Source organism: Marmota marmota, unplaced genomic scaffold, assembly GCF_001458135.2.
Source record: "Marmota marmota marmota unplaced genomic scaffold, marMar, whole genome shotgun sequence".
Lineage (NCBI taxonomy): Eukaryota > Metazoa > Chordata > Mammalia > Rodentia > Sciuridae > Marmota > Marmota marmota.
Genome location: NW_026000068.1, coordinates 18,182,796 through 18,203,291, shown reverse-complemented (window position 1 = coordinate 18,203,291; position 20,496 = coordinate 18,182,796). Strand labels below are relative to the sequence as shown.

At 33.6% G+C, this 20,496-nt stretch overlaps 1 protein-coding gene across 7 annotated transcripts in view; it reads right to left on the bottom strand.

The window, feature by feature from the left end:
• Lrrc7 (leucine rich repeat containing 7) overlaps positions 1–20,496 on the bottom strand; it is a 432,103-nt gene that overhangs the window by 25,238 nt on the left and 386,369 nt on the right. For all 7 annotated transcript variants that reach the window (XM_048814043.1, XM_048814046.1, XM_048814045.1 and 4 more), the window contains one exon: positions 17,048–17,140. In XM_048814043.1, coding sequence (XP_048670000.1) covers positions 17,048–17,140 — 93 coding nt within the window. The remainder of the gene's footprint in view (positions 1–17,047; positions 17,141–20,496) is intronic.

Sequence of the window (20,496 nt, the reverse complement as noted above, 5' to 3'; positions counted from 1 at the left end):
TTATAAAATCCTCAAATTGATCAGTTTATAAAAAGTCAAGTTAATTTTATTTATCATGGACATAAAGCAAACACTTATGAGCTTTGATTGCTAATGATACGGAGATATATAGAATATAATTTCTGTGTTTCAATGCGCTCACAATCTAGTGGAAGAGAAGTCAAGAAAACAAACAATTACTAGATAGTGTGACAAGTGTTAGGATGGAGGTATAAGAGATGTTGTACCCAGCTTGTACCTGGTGTGTAGGGGCTTCCCAGAAAAGGAGATACATATCTGACAGCTAGATCATGAAGGAGAAGTAGAAGGCAGCCACACAGATGAAGATGGGAAGGATATGGCAGATAGAGGCCAAAGCACACACAGAAGTGAGTAAATATAAGTAGTGATGCCTAGATTCATGGTGGAGGAGTGGGGTGGATGGGGTTAGAAATGTGGCAGAAAATCAGGCCCAAAGATAGGTCAGGACCAGATCAAAATGACCTTACATAGTCATTTTTATCAGTTACAGGAGTTACCAAAGGGTTATAAGCATGATGATGACAAGATTTTAACTGACAATCAAAGAATAAACTGATAAATACATAAAGTGGTATATCCATACACGGGGATATTGTTTGGTGATAAAATGGAATGAAGTACTAATCCATGCAAAAAAAATTATGCTAAATAAAATGGCAAGAATAGGCTAATGAAAGACAGTAGAATGAATTGGGCATTCCTATGTTCATATATGAATACATCACCAGAAACTCCACAATATGTACAACCACAAGAATATAATCCTAATTAGAGTAAGTTACACTTCATGTATGTATAGTGTATCAAAATGCACTCTACTGTCATATGTAGCTTAAAATGAAGAAGAAGAACAACAAAAATAATAGGCAAATGCATAGAAACAAAGTAGATTAGTGTTTGCCCGAGGCTGGGGAGCAGTTGGTGGGGAGCAATTGTTAATACATAGAGTTTTCTTTTTTCCTTCCTTTGCAGTGTTGGGGATCCTACACAGGTCCTACTCATGCAGGCTAGGCAAATGTTCTACAACTAAACTAAACCCCAACCCAGAGTTTCTTTTTGAAGGTCATAAAAATAATCTGAAATTAGTGGTGAAGGTTGTACAACTCTTCAAATATACAAAACTACTTAACCACATACTTTAAAAGGGTGAATTTTATGGTATGTGAATAAGATCTCAATCCAATTATTATTAATTTTTAAAAATTCCTAAGAGTTATTAACAAAAACAGAAGATAAAATTTCTACATCGTTGCCTTTTATTTAGAAAATCATGTCATTTGCTGGTTTATAAATTTAATGACCTCACTGAAACACAAAACTGTGTGTATGCATGTGTGTTTGCATGTTATGTATGCATTCACGTGTGTGTAAATGATTTAACAAACCCAAATTAAACCACTATTACTCATGTTTTAATATAGCATTTCAGATCTTTAAAAACTAATTAGCTTAAAGTCTTTGAATGATTTTTTGCTTTCTAATTTAAAATTTTCCTTCTTCTTTAAGGAGGAAATTACAGGCACCCAAATCACTAAAAAAATTCATAAATTTTAATCAAGTAATTAGATTTCTAGAACTCATCTTAAGAAAATAACTGAAAAAATATGCAACATACCTGTACTAATATGTTCACTATAGTATCATTGTAATAACAAAATTATAAACTATAGCTAAATGTCTAAAAACAGGGAATTGATTAAAGCAATTATGGTAAATCTGTAAAACAGAATGAAGTCCACAAGGCTGATAGAGAAATAGGTGAATGCTTGGTGAACAGGTAGCTTATAAAAGGCTGTGTGCTATGACACCATTTTTGCTGAAATCTGTTAATATGAAATCTGTTAATATTTGTGTAGGAAAATATCTGGAAAGATAATTCCTAAGCATTAACAGTGATTATACTGGTAATAGGACATCAATTTTATTTTTTCAATTGGTGTTTTCTTATGTTTCTACAATGATTATGTATTACTTATAGTATGTTAAGGACACCGTAAAAACAGATGAAATTTTAGGTTAATGGTGGCATTATTAAGAGTGATCTTTGGCCAATTTAGTTGTAAAATGGTCAATTTAGAAGAAAAGAGAAAACCAGTTGTTTGAAAAAGGATAGCTAATAAAGAACAATGATTAAGCCACCACTGCATGGCACTGGTTGTGACAACAAATAAAACCCTACTGGGTCTTTTGCCACATTGGGCACACAGCTGCCACACTCCATTAATCCAGGAGACTGTAGATATAATCAGTTCCCCAGAGATGCCATTTTTTACTGTTGGGGTCTCTGTACCATAAGCAGAATGATACTATTGCCAAAAATGAGACACCACATCTCTTGGTACTTGGAGTGATGCTGTTTTGACCTTATTTGATGCTTGCAGTCAAAGTCTCTGCTACTTGATTAATTCTGATGGCTTTTCTTCAGCTCAGTGCACAGGAACAGTTTAATAAGGTTTGTATGAATCCTGACCATAGGAGCTGAATTATGGCCATCACATTTGCAATGCTGAGAGCAACTAACAACACTCTACAAGCTGAATGCTTAGAGGTTACGAATGTGGTGTCTGCAGCAGGTTTAATTTCACCCATCACATGGTTTTGTGATATTCAACTGCTGTTCTGATGACTGGCCTTGAAGTTTATTTTTATGATAGCCTGAGTCTTCCAAAAGCCTGTACTTTTTTCTAAAGCTTTATTATTTCTTTTCGATCAATAAATTTCATCAACTAGGAAACTGCTTCTGCCCATTGGTATAGCTTTTTCTATATATATATCCTTTCTGCCAGCATATCGCCGTGTTAGAGGAAACAGCACTGAGTGCTACATTTGATAATGGTCTGTGGCGTTCCTTATTGTGGAGGTGGAATGTTTCCCAAAAGACTGCATCCAAAGGCCAGTGCACTAATGTTTCATTGTATTCAGGTATATAAATGAAAGAGACCAATTAATCTGAGCCCATTTTGCAGTCTCTTGTATGATGAATATTGATGAGAAATATGAAAACTTTGACATTGCTTTGAAAAAGCTCATTGTGGTAATGTGTCACCCTTTCAACAACTCATTTCATTCTGAGACTTCAAAGAAAACTTTGGCATCAGTGACAGAATTTTGTGGGGAACTCATCAGACTCTGTATTCTGAAAATTAGAACAATAACTTTCTACTGTTTGGTGAAAATCAGTCTCCTAATTTTCTAAACAATAGGAAGCATCTTATATGCATCAAAGATCCAAAGAGTTGCATCTTATCAACTTTCTGTTGGCAACATCTAGAATATGTTCAGCTTCTTGTAAACTTTGGTAGAGTGCTAAATGTAGGTCAAACTATCAAGTAATATATTCAAAACTACTGAAATAATCTATTATCTAAAATTATAGTAAAATCATCTTGCCCAAGGCAGAGAAAAACCTCAGTAAAAGTAAAACCTCAGTAAGTATATTTTTTCAATGAGGCAATAAGTATTAGTTTTCTAGTGCTGCTGGAACAAATTATCATGAACTTAGTGGCTTAAAACATCAAAAATTTATCATTTTAGAGTTCTTTTGGGTCTCAACAAAGATGTTGGCAAGGCTGCCTTCTTTTCTGAAATCTCCAGGGTAAAAATCCATTTCCCAGCCTTCCCTATCTTCTGGGAATGTTCACATTCCTTGGCTCATAGTCCCCTTCTTCTATTTTCTAAGGCAGCAATTGTGTATCTCTCTGACCATTTTTCCGTTGTCACATCTCTTTCCAACTGCATCTGGAAAAGAGTCTCCTTTTAAGGACCCATGTGATTATACTGGAGGCATCTGGATAATCCAGGATAGTCTCCTCATATCACTCTTTCTATGTAATATAACATACACACAGGTTCATTTTTTTTCTGTCTACTATATTGTGCAAGTAATTAGTAGTTAAGCTCCAGAGTTAACTGAGTTTAACATTTACAAATAGATGAGCTTGAGCAAGTTAAAGTTTGTATACATAACTTTTCATTAGTAAAACGGATAAAATAATGGTACATAATAGTTGCATTAAGTGAGTGAATACATGCAGTCTACTTAGAACAGTAGATGGTATTCAGTATAGGGTTCAAATGTTACTATAATTATTAAAAGTATGAAAGCTGAACTATAATCCCAGGTCTTTTATGCAACCAGAAAATTACACTTCTGGAATATATTGAAAGACCAACACTTGTCATTTGTCATATTTCCCTAGAGTTCCCAGTAGGTAAGGGGATTAACATCTCTTATTTTGGAAAGAGACAGGAAGAGGGCTGGAAAGCCTCTCTCTCCTCATTTGTAGTATTTCTTGTGGTGGCTCACAGGAATAATGGTTCCAATTATCATTCACTCAGCAGTGTCTATGGGTCCTATCTGCAGGATTTGCTAGTAGTTCTTAATGATCATTAACTCCAACAGAGAAGCATCGGCTCCTTATAGTAGTGGGTGCTAGTATGTACCCTAGTTCGTAGTTTATGGCTAATCTCTGAGTGTTTTTCTCTCCTCTCATTAATAACTTTCAGGTTTCTTAATGGCTTCAGCCCAGTAGCTTCCCTAAGTACCACCTCTGGAGATTATCTCATGACAGAGCAACATCATAGATGCTTTAAAGTCCTTTCAAAAGAAGAGACATCTTTGCTTTCCTCAGACATCAACATCTGGATGTGTGTGAGACACAGACCTTGATGCTCCATATGGGCATGACCTGTTGCCATCTCATATTCTGCCCCACTTAAAAACCAGTCTTTACCTATGTCATAGATGAGTCTTCCAAAAGTACCCCTCATGGCTGTATAGAAAGTTTTGCTTTTCACAAGTACTTTTGAGAAAGGATGAATTTAGGAGATTTCTCACAGTGTTCAGATCTGACCTTTTCTTACTAGTTACCTACCTTCTACACCTCCAGACATAAACCAAGGATTCAGAAAGTTAGACTACAAGACCGGTACTTAACATTCTAACTTTAGAGGAGAAAAGAGCTTTTTGTGTTTTTTTTTTTTTAATGATGAAGGTGAGTGACTATGACAGTCTCAGCTCTTGTAAGTGTAGACTCCAAAATAGAACTTGTCTTAAGGGAACTGCAACTTCAATTTGTGAAATATGATTTTCTTTAAAATTCTAGAAAAAAAATCTTAGCTCTAGCTGATGCTAAGAAATTGGCTTCTAGGAAGGCCATACCTCAAGTAAAAATTATACACTATTACAATTATAATTCAGAACACATTAAATATATTAGAATATAGAATTTCATGATGTCTTGTAATTATGGAAAGTTCAACAAGAGTTTCTAGAGGAAAAACTAACTCATGAAAATAGCAAACAGAGCCATAGATTTAACAGCTTTTAAGGGGCTACTGTTTTTCTCCCATAGTAGCAAATATTAGTTTTCTTTTCCTTAAGTGGGCAACATTAATATATAGCTCTATTGTGTCTTGAAGAAGCAACATTAAACATACATAATAGACTGTGTTTACTTAGTCTCTATAATTATTCGAAGATGACAAGGTATTATCAATATTATCAAAGACAAGGTATTATCAATAGTGTTTTTCTTTATGAATCAGAAGTATGATGATGAAATATTTTAAAGTTAATTGCTATGTGTACATTTTAGGCTTTGAACAATTTGCTACCTTAGTAACTGAGAAATTTCTATGCAACAAGAGATGAGATTTATCCCATGGTCATTGGGGAAAGTTAGGAAAGGAAGAAAAGAGAAAGAAAGAGAGTCACTAACAGCTGAACATGGTGCTTCGAGGAATGACTGAGCTTTAGCTCACAAAACAATGAAATGGAAAACCCATGAGAAGGACAAAAAGGAGAATTGCTTTAGAAACCTAGGAAATTAGAGTTAGATGTAAATTAAAATTCTATAACTGATTAAAGCCATCTAGAGGTTTTGCAAAAATCTTGTACAGATGTTTAAAGGAATTTCAAAATCAATTTCACTACTTTTTAATAGAGTAAACAATAAAATAGAAACCACTTGCTTGTACTTGTTAAAAATTATTAATAATGCATTGGAGCAATCAGGAGACTAGTGAAACCCAGAGAAATTGACTATGAGATTACAAATATTTTAGTGGCAATATTATAAAACATAATATCCTAGCAGAAGAAACACATATTGTTTGATTTTTTAGATCATTCTAAAATTTGTTTAGTATTTTATATGTACATAAAATATAGTTCTTTTGACTTATTTAAAGTATCTAAAACATAAGCAACTCATTGCCTTTTCTATGAGATTCCTTTTAGAAATGATAGATCGATCATTATAATATTTTTTTATAGTTTGATACTGGTCATTATGGACAGTTCTCTTCTGGAAACTGGAATGTAAGAACTAAAATTGTGTTTGGTTTTGGTTATTTTATAATTATATTTTACATTTCATTAATTGCTCCAGTATTCTCATGATTCTCTAGCAATTAAACATCTCTGGATGTCTATCTATTATGATTCAAAGGACATTTTCATCCTGCTTATTTCTTGATGAAAATTTTGAGCTTAAAAATAATTTTCTTTTACTTGTCATATTTTCTTTTAAAAGTCAATGATCATATTCCCCCACTTATTATCATTCCAGATTTCTGAATTTATAAAGAAAAAGAAAAGACTTTTTTTTCATTTATTTTATAAGTCTTTTAAAGCTTGTTTTTAAATATGAGACCCCAACTGGTGGTAGATATTTGGATTGCTGAGCTTCATACAGTTTACCCATTCTTCCAGATCCCCTAATGGCTTTCTTTCTCAGCATTGCAAAAAGCATAAAATAGTAGAAACTATTAAAAACAGGAGGAGGTTACTCTAGGTGGTTCTGTATTCTCCTTCGTAGCTATTCCTAAAATAGTATTGGTATTCAGGTTTCTGATTATCATCCCTGCAGGCTCCCTCAAAGTCCTTTCAATTGTGTAATTTTTTTGACACTGTCTTTGTATTTCAAAATCATGAATTGCAAATTGATGAATTCAGTCAAACTTTTTTTTGTCACGTAAGCTCAAATAAGGTTTTTGAAGTGAGAGAGTGTCTTGTTGTAAGCTATATTCAATCAAACTATGATTCTTAAAGGTTTAATAATGTTTTTCTTAATAACTAACACTTTGTTGTATAGTCAGACTGTGCGTGCTAGAGGTATTTCTTAGATGTGGCAGTGAAATCAGAAGGCCAAAAAGTCTGGAGCAAATGACCAGAAGACAGTAGAGCCATGAATTCCTGACATGTTGATTGAAAGTGGCTATACATTGGCAGTGTGGAGTAGAGTGAAAAAGTAAGTTCATTTTCCACTTTTAGTCTTTATATTTCTACATTATTTGAAATGTTATAGTACAATATTTTCACTTGTTACTTGTATAAATTTTTGAAATGTATAGGTTAAATAAAAAAGGTTATTGTAGTTTATGCATCTGGGACTGAGAATATATTTATGGAGAATAATTGTGTTGTGCAGGGTAAAAGACTTGAGGCTGCCTATGATGATGAACGAAAGGGAAGCAGCTCACACCAGAAGGAAGGACCAGCAGAAGGATCTTAAGTACAATTAGTTCTTGATTCACTCTTTGTTCTTTGACTACTTTTTATGGTTCAGAGGTGGACACCTTCAGGGAACTGAATCCACCCCTGCTGGTTGTGCAATTCATACAAAACCAAACATATCAGTCTTTCTTACAGTGAAGGAACAAGTAAAATTTCCCAAGTCTAGGTATTCCTCTAAATTAGTCATTCTAAGTCAAGGTGGAAACATTCTTGAAGTAGGGAACAGAGGGAACATATGATTTCCCCCTATACATAAACAGACACTTCAGTAAACAAAGAGGCAAATAAACAAAAAGTAGGATATGAATTTTCTTTAATCACTTTGATGTTTAGTTCAGTACTAAAAAAGGTTGCTTATTTCCTACTAAAGAATGTCCCTGGGTGTTAAAATATAATCTCTTATTATGGGAATATGATTTGTGCAGGATGATGAGGTTTAATCAACAAGGTTTCAAATATAGGAAGCAATTTATAGTCTATTATGCTTAAGAAAATAGAATTAGTTCACGAATAGTGAGACTCTACTTTGTTCACAACCAGAGACATGAAAAATTGTGCTCTGTATGTGCACTATGAATTGAAATGCATTCTGCTGTAATGTATAACAAATTAGAATAAATAGATAAATTTAAAAAAGACTATGTATAACTATATTAGTTACATTGTAAATATAATAGGCAACTAAATATATGCACATATATAATTTGATACCTTATATAGTAATCCTAAACCATTATAACTGCTTTATTTAATTTTGAATTTATCTTATTATATACATAAATAGAAAATTTTTATATGTATATGAAATTTAAAAATAACTCACTCTAAATTGTGACCTATTAATCTAACTTTCTAGCATAGTTCTGGGACTTTAGGCTAACTCATTGTCAGCCTTTCCTGGATATCTATTCTCATCTGTTTGTGGCTTTCCCCAACTCATCCAAAGGATCTTTAGGGACAGTGTAATTTTGAATTTATAGGATATAAGAATAAATTCATTGAGTTCTCACAATTTCTTCACACACCCAAAGAGGAAAAATGGCACAATAAAAGTGATGCGTAGTTACCTGGGTTTCTTTTTTTATTTGTCATAGATTCCCTTTCCTTAATATCTGTCTCTTGTTGTCTGACTCTGTCTATTTTTACATCTTAAGACATTCACTCCAAATTTCCTTGATCTTTCTGATCAATACCTAGTTTTACAAATCACTTTCTTTAGCTACAAAGAAATACAGATTTGATTCAATTATAATTACTTACTCTTAAATGAACTAGTGCTTTATTTGTAGAATGCAGTTTTTTTTTTCCTAAGGAAAACATTGAATTAGAATAATCATAGGGTTTTAAAGCATATTTAAATGAGTCTCACTGCAAAAAATCTGACATAGTCAATTTCAGAATCTGTACTCAAGTTTCAGCTGCTGGAAATTCTTCTGATGCCATGGTTGAAAGCACTGCACTTTGGAACAGTAATTCTTATGGATGGGAGTACATCAGAATCTCTGGTACTAAAACACTTTTAGTTTGAAACATGAAAGAAACCCATTTTCATAATGCAGTAATGGACACTCTTGGTGATCTGCCAGATTTCCTGTATCAGACCTGTGTCCACAAGCTACAGGTGCTGCTCAGGATTGGACATTTTCCTTGAAATCCCCTCAGCCTGCAGCCTCCTTTCCTGGGAAATACTTGGCAAGTTACCGCCTCCTCTTTGGGGAGGCCTACAGTCAAGGACTGGCTGATACTAGAGTATTAAAGACGATTTCTCCTCTTAGGGTAAGACAACCCTGTGGGTGCCATTGATGTGGAATCAGGCTTCCTTTAATATATGTATTTGCTTAGTCTCTAACCCTGCTCTTATAGCTTTCATCTGAAAATAATTCTTCAATTAAAAAAAAACTTGCACATAATCCCCATGTCAGGCTCATCATCTAGGAAAAGTGACTTAAGATAAATACAAACTATCACGATTAAAGTTCCAATAATATCTTCTTGTTTGTTTATTTTGCTTGTTAGTGATTATTTGGAAGCTGGGATCAGGAGATGAAATGCCCTCCACTTCCAGCCTAGAACAATTATGGGGGTAGATTTTCAGAAAATTTTATGATATTATATATATAATTTGCTTTGCTTATATATATACATATATATGTGTCTAAATGTTTTTTGAAAAAAACATGTTAAATGATGATACTATAGACAGAGACCTGACATATACTGCTTTTTATTTATTTGCTTTTATTTCTAGCAATTTTGGCTTTATAATATTTCCAGGAATTCTAGTTGGTTCTAACCTATTCAAATAAGAAAGTAGACAAAAGTTCTTGGAATACCACTTTTAAACGTGTAGTAACTTTGTAAAAGGAATGTGAAAGATTTGACACACACGTTTCAATAACCTAATTGACTCTCAGTAATTAATTTCCATTGGTGGACCTGTCAATTCTTTTCAGTAATTACATATTATTTTTGCACTAACGTTAAGAGCTTTCATATTTTGATTGGAAATGCTTGACATTTTCCAAAGAATAGAAACAAATTTAAAAATAAAGTCTCTAAATCCTTTCCTGTTCCATTTTTGCCTTTGCTTATCAGGTTCCATGCTAAATAGCTAATGTGAAGCAGCAGACAGAACATAAATAATACATAACTCTAGCAACTACTATAGCTAACTGTGTGATTTGGGCTTTAATTTTATTGAAAAAAAAAGAGATATTTTACTGGTTGTTAGGCTTTATCACACAGTGATGAAATTCTCAATTTTTATGATTTTCTAAGTGTATTGTTGAATTTAAAAGTCACAACCAAAGTTCTTATTTAAATGGGTACTTTTTAATTACCTTATTTTTTCACATGTATGCTTTGGTGATATTTTCCTAAAGAGCTATGTCTATGTAGAAAGATATTTGATTATTTGATTTTTAAAGCTGAAATCCATGTCTTTTTTATATTATAATATCTAGTCACTGACATTTTCAAATTGGCTAAAGCATTTTACTATGCCTTTATTTTTAAAAATTTTTTTGGTACTTGGGATTGAACCCAGGGGAGATTAACCACTGAGCCACATCCAAAGCCATTTTTATTTTGATTAGGAGACAAGGTTTGGCTAAGTTACTTAGGACCTTGCTAAATTGCTGAGGCTGGCTTTGAGCTTGTGATCTTCCTGCCTCAGCCTCCTGAGCTTCTGGGATTATAGGTGTGTACCATTGCAGCTGGTCTACCGTGCTTTTCAAAAAAGTCTATAATTGTTATGGCTGAGGGAATCTATTAATAGAAGATTATAGACTACATTTATACTAGTAGAACATCATAAAGACTACATTTATGATTAGATTTAGGATCTTTCTTCCAATATTTTTATTTAAAAAGCCTTGCTATCTCACTTATAATGTCCTTAAATAACCAAGTGGCACTCTAAACCTCAAACTGCAGTATGACTAAGAGGCAGCTGAAGTAATCTGTTGTACCAGAACATAATTTATACTTAAAATTGACTCTTAATAAGTCCAGGTTTATTTATTACATCAGATCTATTTCAACTGCTTCTCAAACTTAGTCCAAAATATAGTCTATCAACAATATGCTCTTATTCCTAAGTGTTATTTTCACATAATTCAAAGGTTTTACAAATTACATTGCATTGCATAATCACTCAAAGCAGAAATAAGGATGGAAAATTTATAAATTATATTATTTATAACACAAATTTAGAAATATAGAAAACAAATCATATTTGCCTACCAGTTGTATAAAACGAAGGAAATGTGCTTTTTATAGTTTAATATCTATTTGGTAAATAAAATCACAGGCAATGAAGAGTTCTGGACAAATGTGTTGCTTTCTTTGTTTTTTAATGTCTGTGAAGGAAACCTGACGGATAGACATATAGCATGTACCTTTTTCCTAAGTCAAGGGCTTTTGTAGCCCTTTGTTTATGAATCACTCAATGTCATGAGGCTGAGCAAAACTGGAAAGCTATTCCTGTACATTTCTGAACTTGCCAATGCCATATATACCTCTGAGTATTGAGATCTTTGAGTAAAGGTTTCAAATAAATGCTTTTATTCTGCATGTCAGATTATTCTTCTCTTCTTAATATTAATCATATAAAAAATTCTATTTGATGCAATACTCATATCCATACCAAAGGAAAGTTCATTTTTTTCCCCCAAGGGTGGAGTTAAAGAAGTTAAAATCTTGATGCAGATGCTTGGAGATCTGGAGGTGATAATTTAAAATTGATGTAATTAAGTTATAAGAATTATAAAATTCTAGACCATTTATTTGGAATCTATTGGTCATTACATTTTATATTTTCATGCTTCCAGTATTCTTCCTATGGATTAAAATTTTGCCTGTATCAAATTAAAGCATTTTAAGAACATGAATTTATTTCTCCTATCACCTCTATGACTACATTCAGATTGCCCAAGCTGGTAGAAACATGGGTGAGTTCTCTGGCACCTCCTGAGCTTAGGTGTTTATGATAGGCTGAGGAGAAGAAGTAATTCTTTTGCTCCAAAGCTCTGGCATGTTTATGTCCTGTTTTCCAGTCCTTTGAGGGCAGGCCAGACTCATAATACAATGTTCACTGTGATCCTATGTCTAGATAATTATTTATGGGGGTATTTAGTGAAATACTGTTATAGTACATAAGGAAAAGGGGCTGTGAATCTTCTTTAATGACTTTAAAATTCAGGTACTTACTCCTTCTTTGCTCAAATGGAGCAAGGAAGGATATTAGTCCCTGAACAATGAGTCTTGATACATCATTACAAGTCCTTCCATTCATAGAGGCCTGGGTTACTTTATGAAATACTACCAAAAGCATGGTACCAGTCAACTATTAATCTAGTTTCTTCTTTCTAATAACATCCTGTGGAAATTATACTGGTAAATCCCTTGAATTTTATAGCCATGAATTATTATGTTATGAATGTTTAAATATAAAGAATATTGCAGCTTTCTCTACTGGCAGAATCACCACTGCAAGGATGCCTTAGTCTACAAGTTATATAATTGCTTAGCAATCCACCCTGTACAGTATGCTCCTAATTATCTAGGTTCAATAGAGAATACATGCTGACTTCCAAGGACTTGTTGAAGCAAATATGTATACTATGACTAATTAGAGGGCTCTGCAATACTTTCAATATTAGAATATCATATTAGTTTCAACTCTACAGGGTATAAATTTGTCATGTGGCTCCTCTGCTAAGTGGCATTTGCAGATAGAGGCATGTTTTATAGTGCTTATTAAGAGAAAGGGATTTGGAGTCAGATCAATTTGGTTTCAAATCTTGTCTGCCGCAGAGCAGCTAAATGACCTTGGACAAGTTAATTAACCCCTCTGGGAACTGAGTAAAATACAGAATAATACTACTACTCAACTAACAGAAGTTGTTATGAAGATTACATAAGTTTATGCATATAAGGAGCCTAATACAGTGTCCAGCACATTATAGGTAATAAAAGGCTATTATTTTTATTGCTTTGTTATCAGATTTGTTGAATCAAACTCTTTCATCTCTCAGTCACATCTTGCCACCCTAATAGCAATGTTTCTGTACTGTAATAAACCAGACTTTGGCTTCCACCCATGTCATGGAGAGAGGAAGGGATGCATCACCCATGGCCATTTCTACTGCTTCCTCTTCCTAGTATGTAAAAGCAGTTTACAATGGTAGATGGACTCCAAAATAATGAACTCCATGGTGAGTAAAGTGGTTTTTTTTCAACTACTAAATATTGTTCTGACTGTATCAATGGCAGGGCTAATTGTACTCTATTCTTTGAACCCAGGGAGACCATATTTGGTTAGGACTGCCTTTGGTCTTAGAAGGGAGTTAAGTTTGCTACCAGATGCTGTTCTCTATTCTTGAAGTCTGGTAAAGAATAGTGTGGCATATGTGGTTTAATCCTGAATCCTTCCTAAAGCCTCAGTTAATTTTTTGGCTATCTCAAGTGGATTTTTTGGTTCGTTTGTTTGTTTTTGTTTTGCATTAATCTTATAGTAACCCAGAATTTAGATCAGAACTTCTTCCAGAATGAACAAAAGAGCTCACTGTTTTTGTTTTTTTGGTATTAGGGATTGAACCTAGGGGTGCTTAACCGCATCCCCAGCCCTTTTTATGTTTTATTTGAGACAGGGTTTTGCTAAGTTGCTGAGGGTGGCTTTGAACTTGAAATCTGCCTCAGCCTCCTGAGCCACTTGGATTATAGGCATGCACCACTTAGCCCAGACAAAGCTCACTTTTGACCTAGTCTCCTTTCAACCTCGTGGGATGACCATTCAAGTTTTTCCTGTGTGGATATGATCAGTCTGGATGCTGTTTCACACTGATCCTTGGTATGTGGATGAAACAGTGGTTCCCATCAGCAATAACGAAGAGAACAAAAGAAATTTTTTATTGATAACTTTATTATAGAAAGCCCTCAATGCCTCTAAGATATTCAGATGTTCTTCGATATTTAAAATTTTGAGAGGTAAAGCATTTAAACACTCATGAACAGTAAGTAAAATAATACTTCTGAGCTTCTGAGAATTGCTAATCCACTATTTGTTTATTGGAAGACTATGTGCCATATTGCAGCTTAAACTTTTGGGTAACTAGGCTCCTATAGAACTTCTACTCAGACTCAGGTAGCAGCTACTGAAGTTAGACATCTGTATAATTTGTTTCTTCTCACCTCGTGCTGTAAAATGGACAACTCATGAAAAAAAAAATCTGTTTTCAATATTGGACAGAGGAATGTTTTAGTTAATTAATTTATTTTTTTAATGGTTGGTATTTTGGGGTAGATATAGGCTCTGGATTTAACTCTAAATTTTATGTAACCACAATAAGAATGGGGCACTGGAACTAAAGAAATGCAACTGGATTTTCCAAGAGATTAATCCATTTCGTTATGAATAAACTAAATTCTTGCATACATTTTCAGAGCCAATGTCTTTAGAGCCTCTGGACTTTGTTAACCAGCTATCTACCATATGTTTGGCCAATGAATTGAGCAGTAATGAGATTTGTGTAGTTTTGGAAATTCTAGACTCTCAATTTTGCAACAATAGAGATTCACTTTTCAGATTGTAAAGTGTTTTAGAGTGTAATCAGCCAGCCAAATAAAAGTGCTTTTGAGTGGAAATCTTTCAATGGAAACATCATACAATTCAAGCTCTCTGTTATATTTAAACAGAAGAGCAAATTATAAGATCACAGACATAGTTCAGTCTCACTAGAATCATACAAGTTACCAATGACAGCTAGGCCCAGTGACAAGTGCCTGTAATCTCAGGGAATAGGGAGACTGAGGAAGAAGGACTACAAATTCCAGACCATCCTGAGAAACTTAGCAAAAAAAGGACTCAAAATAAAAAAGAAAATAAGACATAAAAAAGAAAAAGGACTGGCTATGCAGTTCAATGGTTGAGCACCTCTGCGTTCAATCTCCAGTACAAAAAAAAAAAAAGTTAGAAATGAGAAATCAAATGAATAGTTATAAAGTGTTTGTATTCTTCACAATGGAAGAATTATAGGCAATGATTTGAACATCTCAGATCTAGTCCCCCTCTGTTGAAAACAGAAGAATTGCAACAGTATTCTGACATTTTATTATTAAGTAATATGTTCATTCTTAACTTTAAAATATTATTCTGTATTTCTAAATATACAGTGAAAAGAGTTATTGCTGGTGAGAAAGAAGAGAAAAGTATGTCCTTTAATTTTAACTATCTTAAGAATTATCAGTTTGTTAACTTTTCATTGAAAGAATTTATGGAAGGGATGTAAAACCAGAGATGAAAAGAAAAATCAAGATGAATAAAACATAATGATTTGGGGTTTCTAAGCATATCATCATATGTTTCTGACAATTTCAAACTTATGCTTTTTGTCTTAAGATTTACTAATAACTTACTACAATTAAATTGTACAACTAAACCATTGAATATTTTAATTATACTAAACCAATGGTTATCCTCCACATAATTCAAAATGGACATAAATGTGTAGTAGATGCAGTAGATGTTCTCCTAATTACATAGGGCTGCCTCATACACATCCTTAAATGTGAATTGTTGCTCCAATTGGTGACCAAAGGCACGTCCATCTCCAAAGGTCACTGGAAATTTTTTTCTAGTCCCTTCCTCCTAATACATATAATAGTGGAATCAAATCCTCCTTTTGGTCTAAGTTCTTCTGTCCTTCCTCTCCGGGAAGGGAAGGAAGAAAGACAGGAAGAGTATAAGAAATAAGATGTCTGGGAAAATATGGTCCTGTTTCAGGCTTCAGATATCTCTGGAATTGAGGCATCTAAGAGGTTTTCTTTGTTTTTATTTTCGTTTTTAGAATCAGGTTTCAAGATCAGAAATTGATCCGTGAATTGCTTTTATAGTAATGGTGAGTTGAAAGAGTCTGGACCAGGTAACTCACTGGTAAGTTAAGAACCTGTGGAAATTTGTTCAAATGTAATTTCTATCTTTCTTTATCATCTTAAAGTTTTATGATGTCACTTAATGTGGTTAAATTTGATGGGGTCAAAAGTAGATCATCTTAATTATCATCAAATTATAATCACTAATCGATTCAGAGCTGATAGTACTAAACACTGATGGCAGGTTATATAGCTCAGGGTAAACACTTTTAATTTAGGAGTCAGAAAGTCTACACTGGGATTACACAGGCCACAGTGGGTGTGGGGAGCATGTTGGATGTCTAGGCAATGGTTGAGGTTAGAGCTGGATGGGATTGTGCCTTTCTCCCATGGGTGACAAGCAGGGTTAAGCATGAGTGGAGTACCCAGCGCTTCTGTGAATGCTAATTCTAGTTTTCTCATTTAAAATGTTATTTTCCGTGTTTTTCAGTTCTACAATTTTACTAATGAAATTCTTTACAAGCCTGAAGAGCTGAAGAGATGTCAGTCAGCTTGGCCTGGCACTGAATCATTATGTAATCATCCTGTTACTGTGAGAAAGCATTTTCCTAAATAATAAAGTGATTTACAAGCAAACATTTGGAAACAAATTTTTAGGAATTACCTACATAGCTTTTATTTCCATAAATAATACAATTTGAAGGAAAAGCCAGCAAACACCAAAATCCTTTCCCTTTCAAATAGAAAGCTTAAGTATGTATTTTTTCTTATCCTTTTTATTTGTCAAGTATTAGAATGGATTCTTTTTTTCCATGTACTGAAAAACTTTCTGACTTCGCAGCTAGCTTATGAAAGCACAGTAAAAACACTTAAAATCTTTTTCTAACCTTCTTTATCACAGTAGAGGACAGTATTCTTAAATTAAAATTGTCAATAAGAAATTTAATTTTCCTAATATGAACTTCTTTCTTTATACATGAAAAGCAATTTGCCTTCTCATCTATAGAGCAGTTTCATTTATCATAGAATCAGAAGAACATATTTTGTACAATAATTTTATAAACTTATAATTATATAATTTTTCTAAACTTAATAAGTATATACTTGTATTTTTTTTTTTAAATTCATTCTTACCTTGTCAGAAGGTTTGAATGGATTTCCTTGTCCACTAATTCCACCACTGATACTAAATCCAAGGCCAGGATTCTTTTCTATTCTCACACAAAACTATGTAAAAAAGGTTAAAAAAGAGTAATCAAATAGTTATCAAAGCCAAACATTTTCAAATAACTTCATCCAAGTAGAAAAGACTCATATTGCACTAAGTTCTTAGGATTATCTATATTGACCTGTGTAAACTGACAAAATTTTGGGTGTTTATATAACAGTTATGATTAAAATAGCTTGAAATTACCTAGGTAAGTAGACATTTTTATGCACTTTATTACCATCTGAAGAAATGAATTTTGATTAGTAGGTTCTAAAAATCAAAAGTCTTATAAACATTTAAGAGATCATGCATTATTTTAGCAACCTATCATAAATGCACATGTATTTAGTTAGAATGAATGGCAGGGATAATTGGAAGAAAGCTCTCAAATGCAGAGTGAGGATAAGGTACTCTGCTTTCTAGTAAGGTAGGATAGTTCTTCTCCTTAATAGATTATTATATTATTCAGGAATATTAGGGTTTTAGAGAAACAGGCCATAGCTGGAGTGAAGGTGAAATGGGAGGAATGAGGTGCTCAGTGAATAGTTTCAGACCAGCAGCAGCTTCTGGAGGAGGAGTTAGGTGCCTTGGAAGAAAGTAGACATTGTGAAGAAATCAAAGAAAGAGGTCAAGAATACGGAGATATTGGGCTGGGGTTGTGGCTGAAGTAGTACAGTGCTTGTCTAGCATGCGTGGGGCACTGGGTTTGATCCTTAGCACCACATAAAAAATAAAATAAAGATGTTGTGTCCACCTAAAACTAAAAAATAAATATCTTTTTGAGAAAGAATATGGAGATATTGATTATGACAGGGAATGTCAAAATAGGTGTTTAGGACTCTGAGGGCAAGTATTCTAGCATTCTGTGTTATGTTATTCCCCTGCCCCCACACCCCAAATCATCAGTACAAGTCTGTTAAACACTGGAGCCTTGTGTTTTATAGTACCAAGGGGAATAATGGCATTAGGAGTAGAATTGCCTTGGAGTAACACTACAGTAAAAATGTTATCAATCATTAAAGTCAATACAGACCAGATCAAGAATTCAGTAGAAAGGCAATCAGCGCCAGGGACAACCTAGAGAATTCCTGGTGATCCTGAACTGGGAACATATGTGGGCCTTGGTAAAAATGCTAGCTCTGCATATAAAGTGGGACAGAATGACCCCAGATGATTGAAAGCCTTGGGACCAAGAGGCTTGGTTACATAAAGAAAAAAAAACTTTTATACATTTTAAGTACAGAATAAGTACTGGAATAAGGTGAATCAAGTGTTACCAGAGGTTTGCAGGCAAAAGATTAATAATTAAGAAAAAATAAAAAGAAACACATTAGCATATATTTTGTATTTATATAAACATATACTGGAAACATTCTTAAAGATGATTGGAAATATTTACTTTCTTAAGAAGCTTAATGTTTTCTCCTGACATTCTTGCTTAGCCTAGTAATTAGTTTAATGCAAATGCCCAAAACGTTCTGTGTTTTTATTTTCAAGGTATCTTTTAATCCCTACCTCTTAGGCAGTTCAAGGTAAACATAAATCCTGTTCCTGACTTAATTAGCACATATCGTGAATCACTGGAAACTAGATTCATTTGGCTTGTCTCCTTAATGTGACCATCTGTAATTCATTGTCATAGTTCATAATAGTAAATATAATGTTTATTACATAGTTCACTTGCAACACAAAAGCAAAAAGTCATTTATACCAGTGTGATTTTTTATGGTAGAGTCATAGTCATTAATGAAATTTCTAAAGTATGGGTAAAAGCAATTACTAAAAGTAATCTTTCATATCTTTTTTTTTTTTTTTTACAGCACTGAGGATTGAATCCAGAAGTGCTGTACTACTGAGCTACATCCTGAGTACATTTTTTTTTTAAAAATTTTGAAACATCGTCTCCTTAATTTGCCCAGGCTGTCCTTGAACTTGCAATGATGCTGCCTCAGCCTCTCAATGGCTCATCTTTTCTTTGTAAAGATATAGTTAATTACAACTTTTCTTTCAATTGCACTAGATTTGTTAAAACTAGTAATCATAGAATAGTAGCAACTACAATTTATAATAGGTTATGTTTATATGGCTCAGAGTCTATGCTTATGAACATATAATAGCTTGATTTAGCTGACATATTTTAGCTTTATTCAATATATTAGTTTACCTTTCTTCTTATTATTTTTTAATTGGAAAATGAGAAGAAAGCAACCAATATGCTTAAAACATTTTTCTTTTGTGTCTGCCCATCTATGTATTTCTAATTAAATTATTTAAAATTTGGGTTATATCTTTCTCATGTGAAAATCTCATGTTGCACAACACGGGAAGGTATATGTACTCCTTGCTTTCCCCAGGCCACTCTAAAACCCGAAAAGAAACAAATGCAACAGATTTCATTTACACAGAAATTGCTGAGAGTTTTTTCCAGTCATTTTTTTCAAGGTAGTGACTATATCTATTTTATATTATTGTAAATCTTGAAGGCACTAAAAATCTAAGGAAAACAAATTTCATATGTGCCAAGTATTTGAAGAACTGTCTCAATATATTTTTTAATAATAGAAATAATAAAGATGACACTGTGGTTTTATAAATATGACAAACAAACATAAATTCTTATCTGAAGCTAGACTACTCTTGGGCATGCTAAGGTATGGCTAATAGGTTGTGCTGTGACTACTGGGTCTCATAAAGCATGTCAGGAAGAGTATTCATCTCACATATAAGGAGTTCCACCTGTCTGCCAAGGCCCAGAGAGGCCATAAAATGTTAAGAGAGAGAATACCTCCCAGCCAAGAAGCAGTCTGAAATCAAAGAGGATTAGCAAAGAGGACAGGAGCATTCTAGCAAAAGGTCAAGTCTAGGAGTCTAATAAATAGCTTATTTAGTGCCAATCAATATTTCAATTTTCTTTTGACAACAGAGAATGAAATTTTTGGTTAAGCAATCAAGGGTGCATTTTCTTCCTTCAGCATCTCTTTCTATTACTTCCTTTGACTTGAAACTTCTGGTCTGTGTTAATCTTACTTTAATTAAAATACTGGGTCTTATTTTATGGAGGCCTTCATGATAAAATGGATTGTTGTGTCATAGTAAGGCCTGGTGAGGTCATAATCTATGTAGAAGCCAATGCTCTGACTTGGTCCCACAATGATCTAAAACCTCACAGCAAGAATAAAGGAAATGTGTGTGAGTGTGTGTGTGTGTGTGTGTGTGTGTGTGCGCGCACGCACAAATACATGCATGTGTTTTGGGAGGTATAATTCAGGATTAGGGAAATATCATTACAGAAAAAATATCTGGTGATACTATGATAAATTGATTTCCTAGTGGCCATTCTCTTTCTCAGCTGTATGTATTATAAACTTTTACT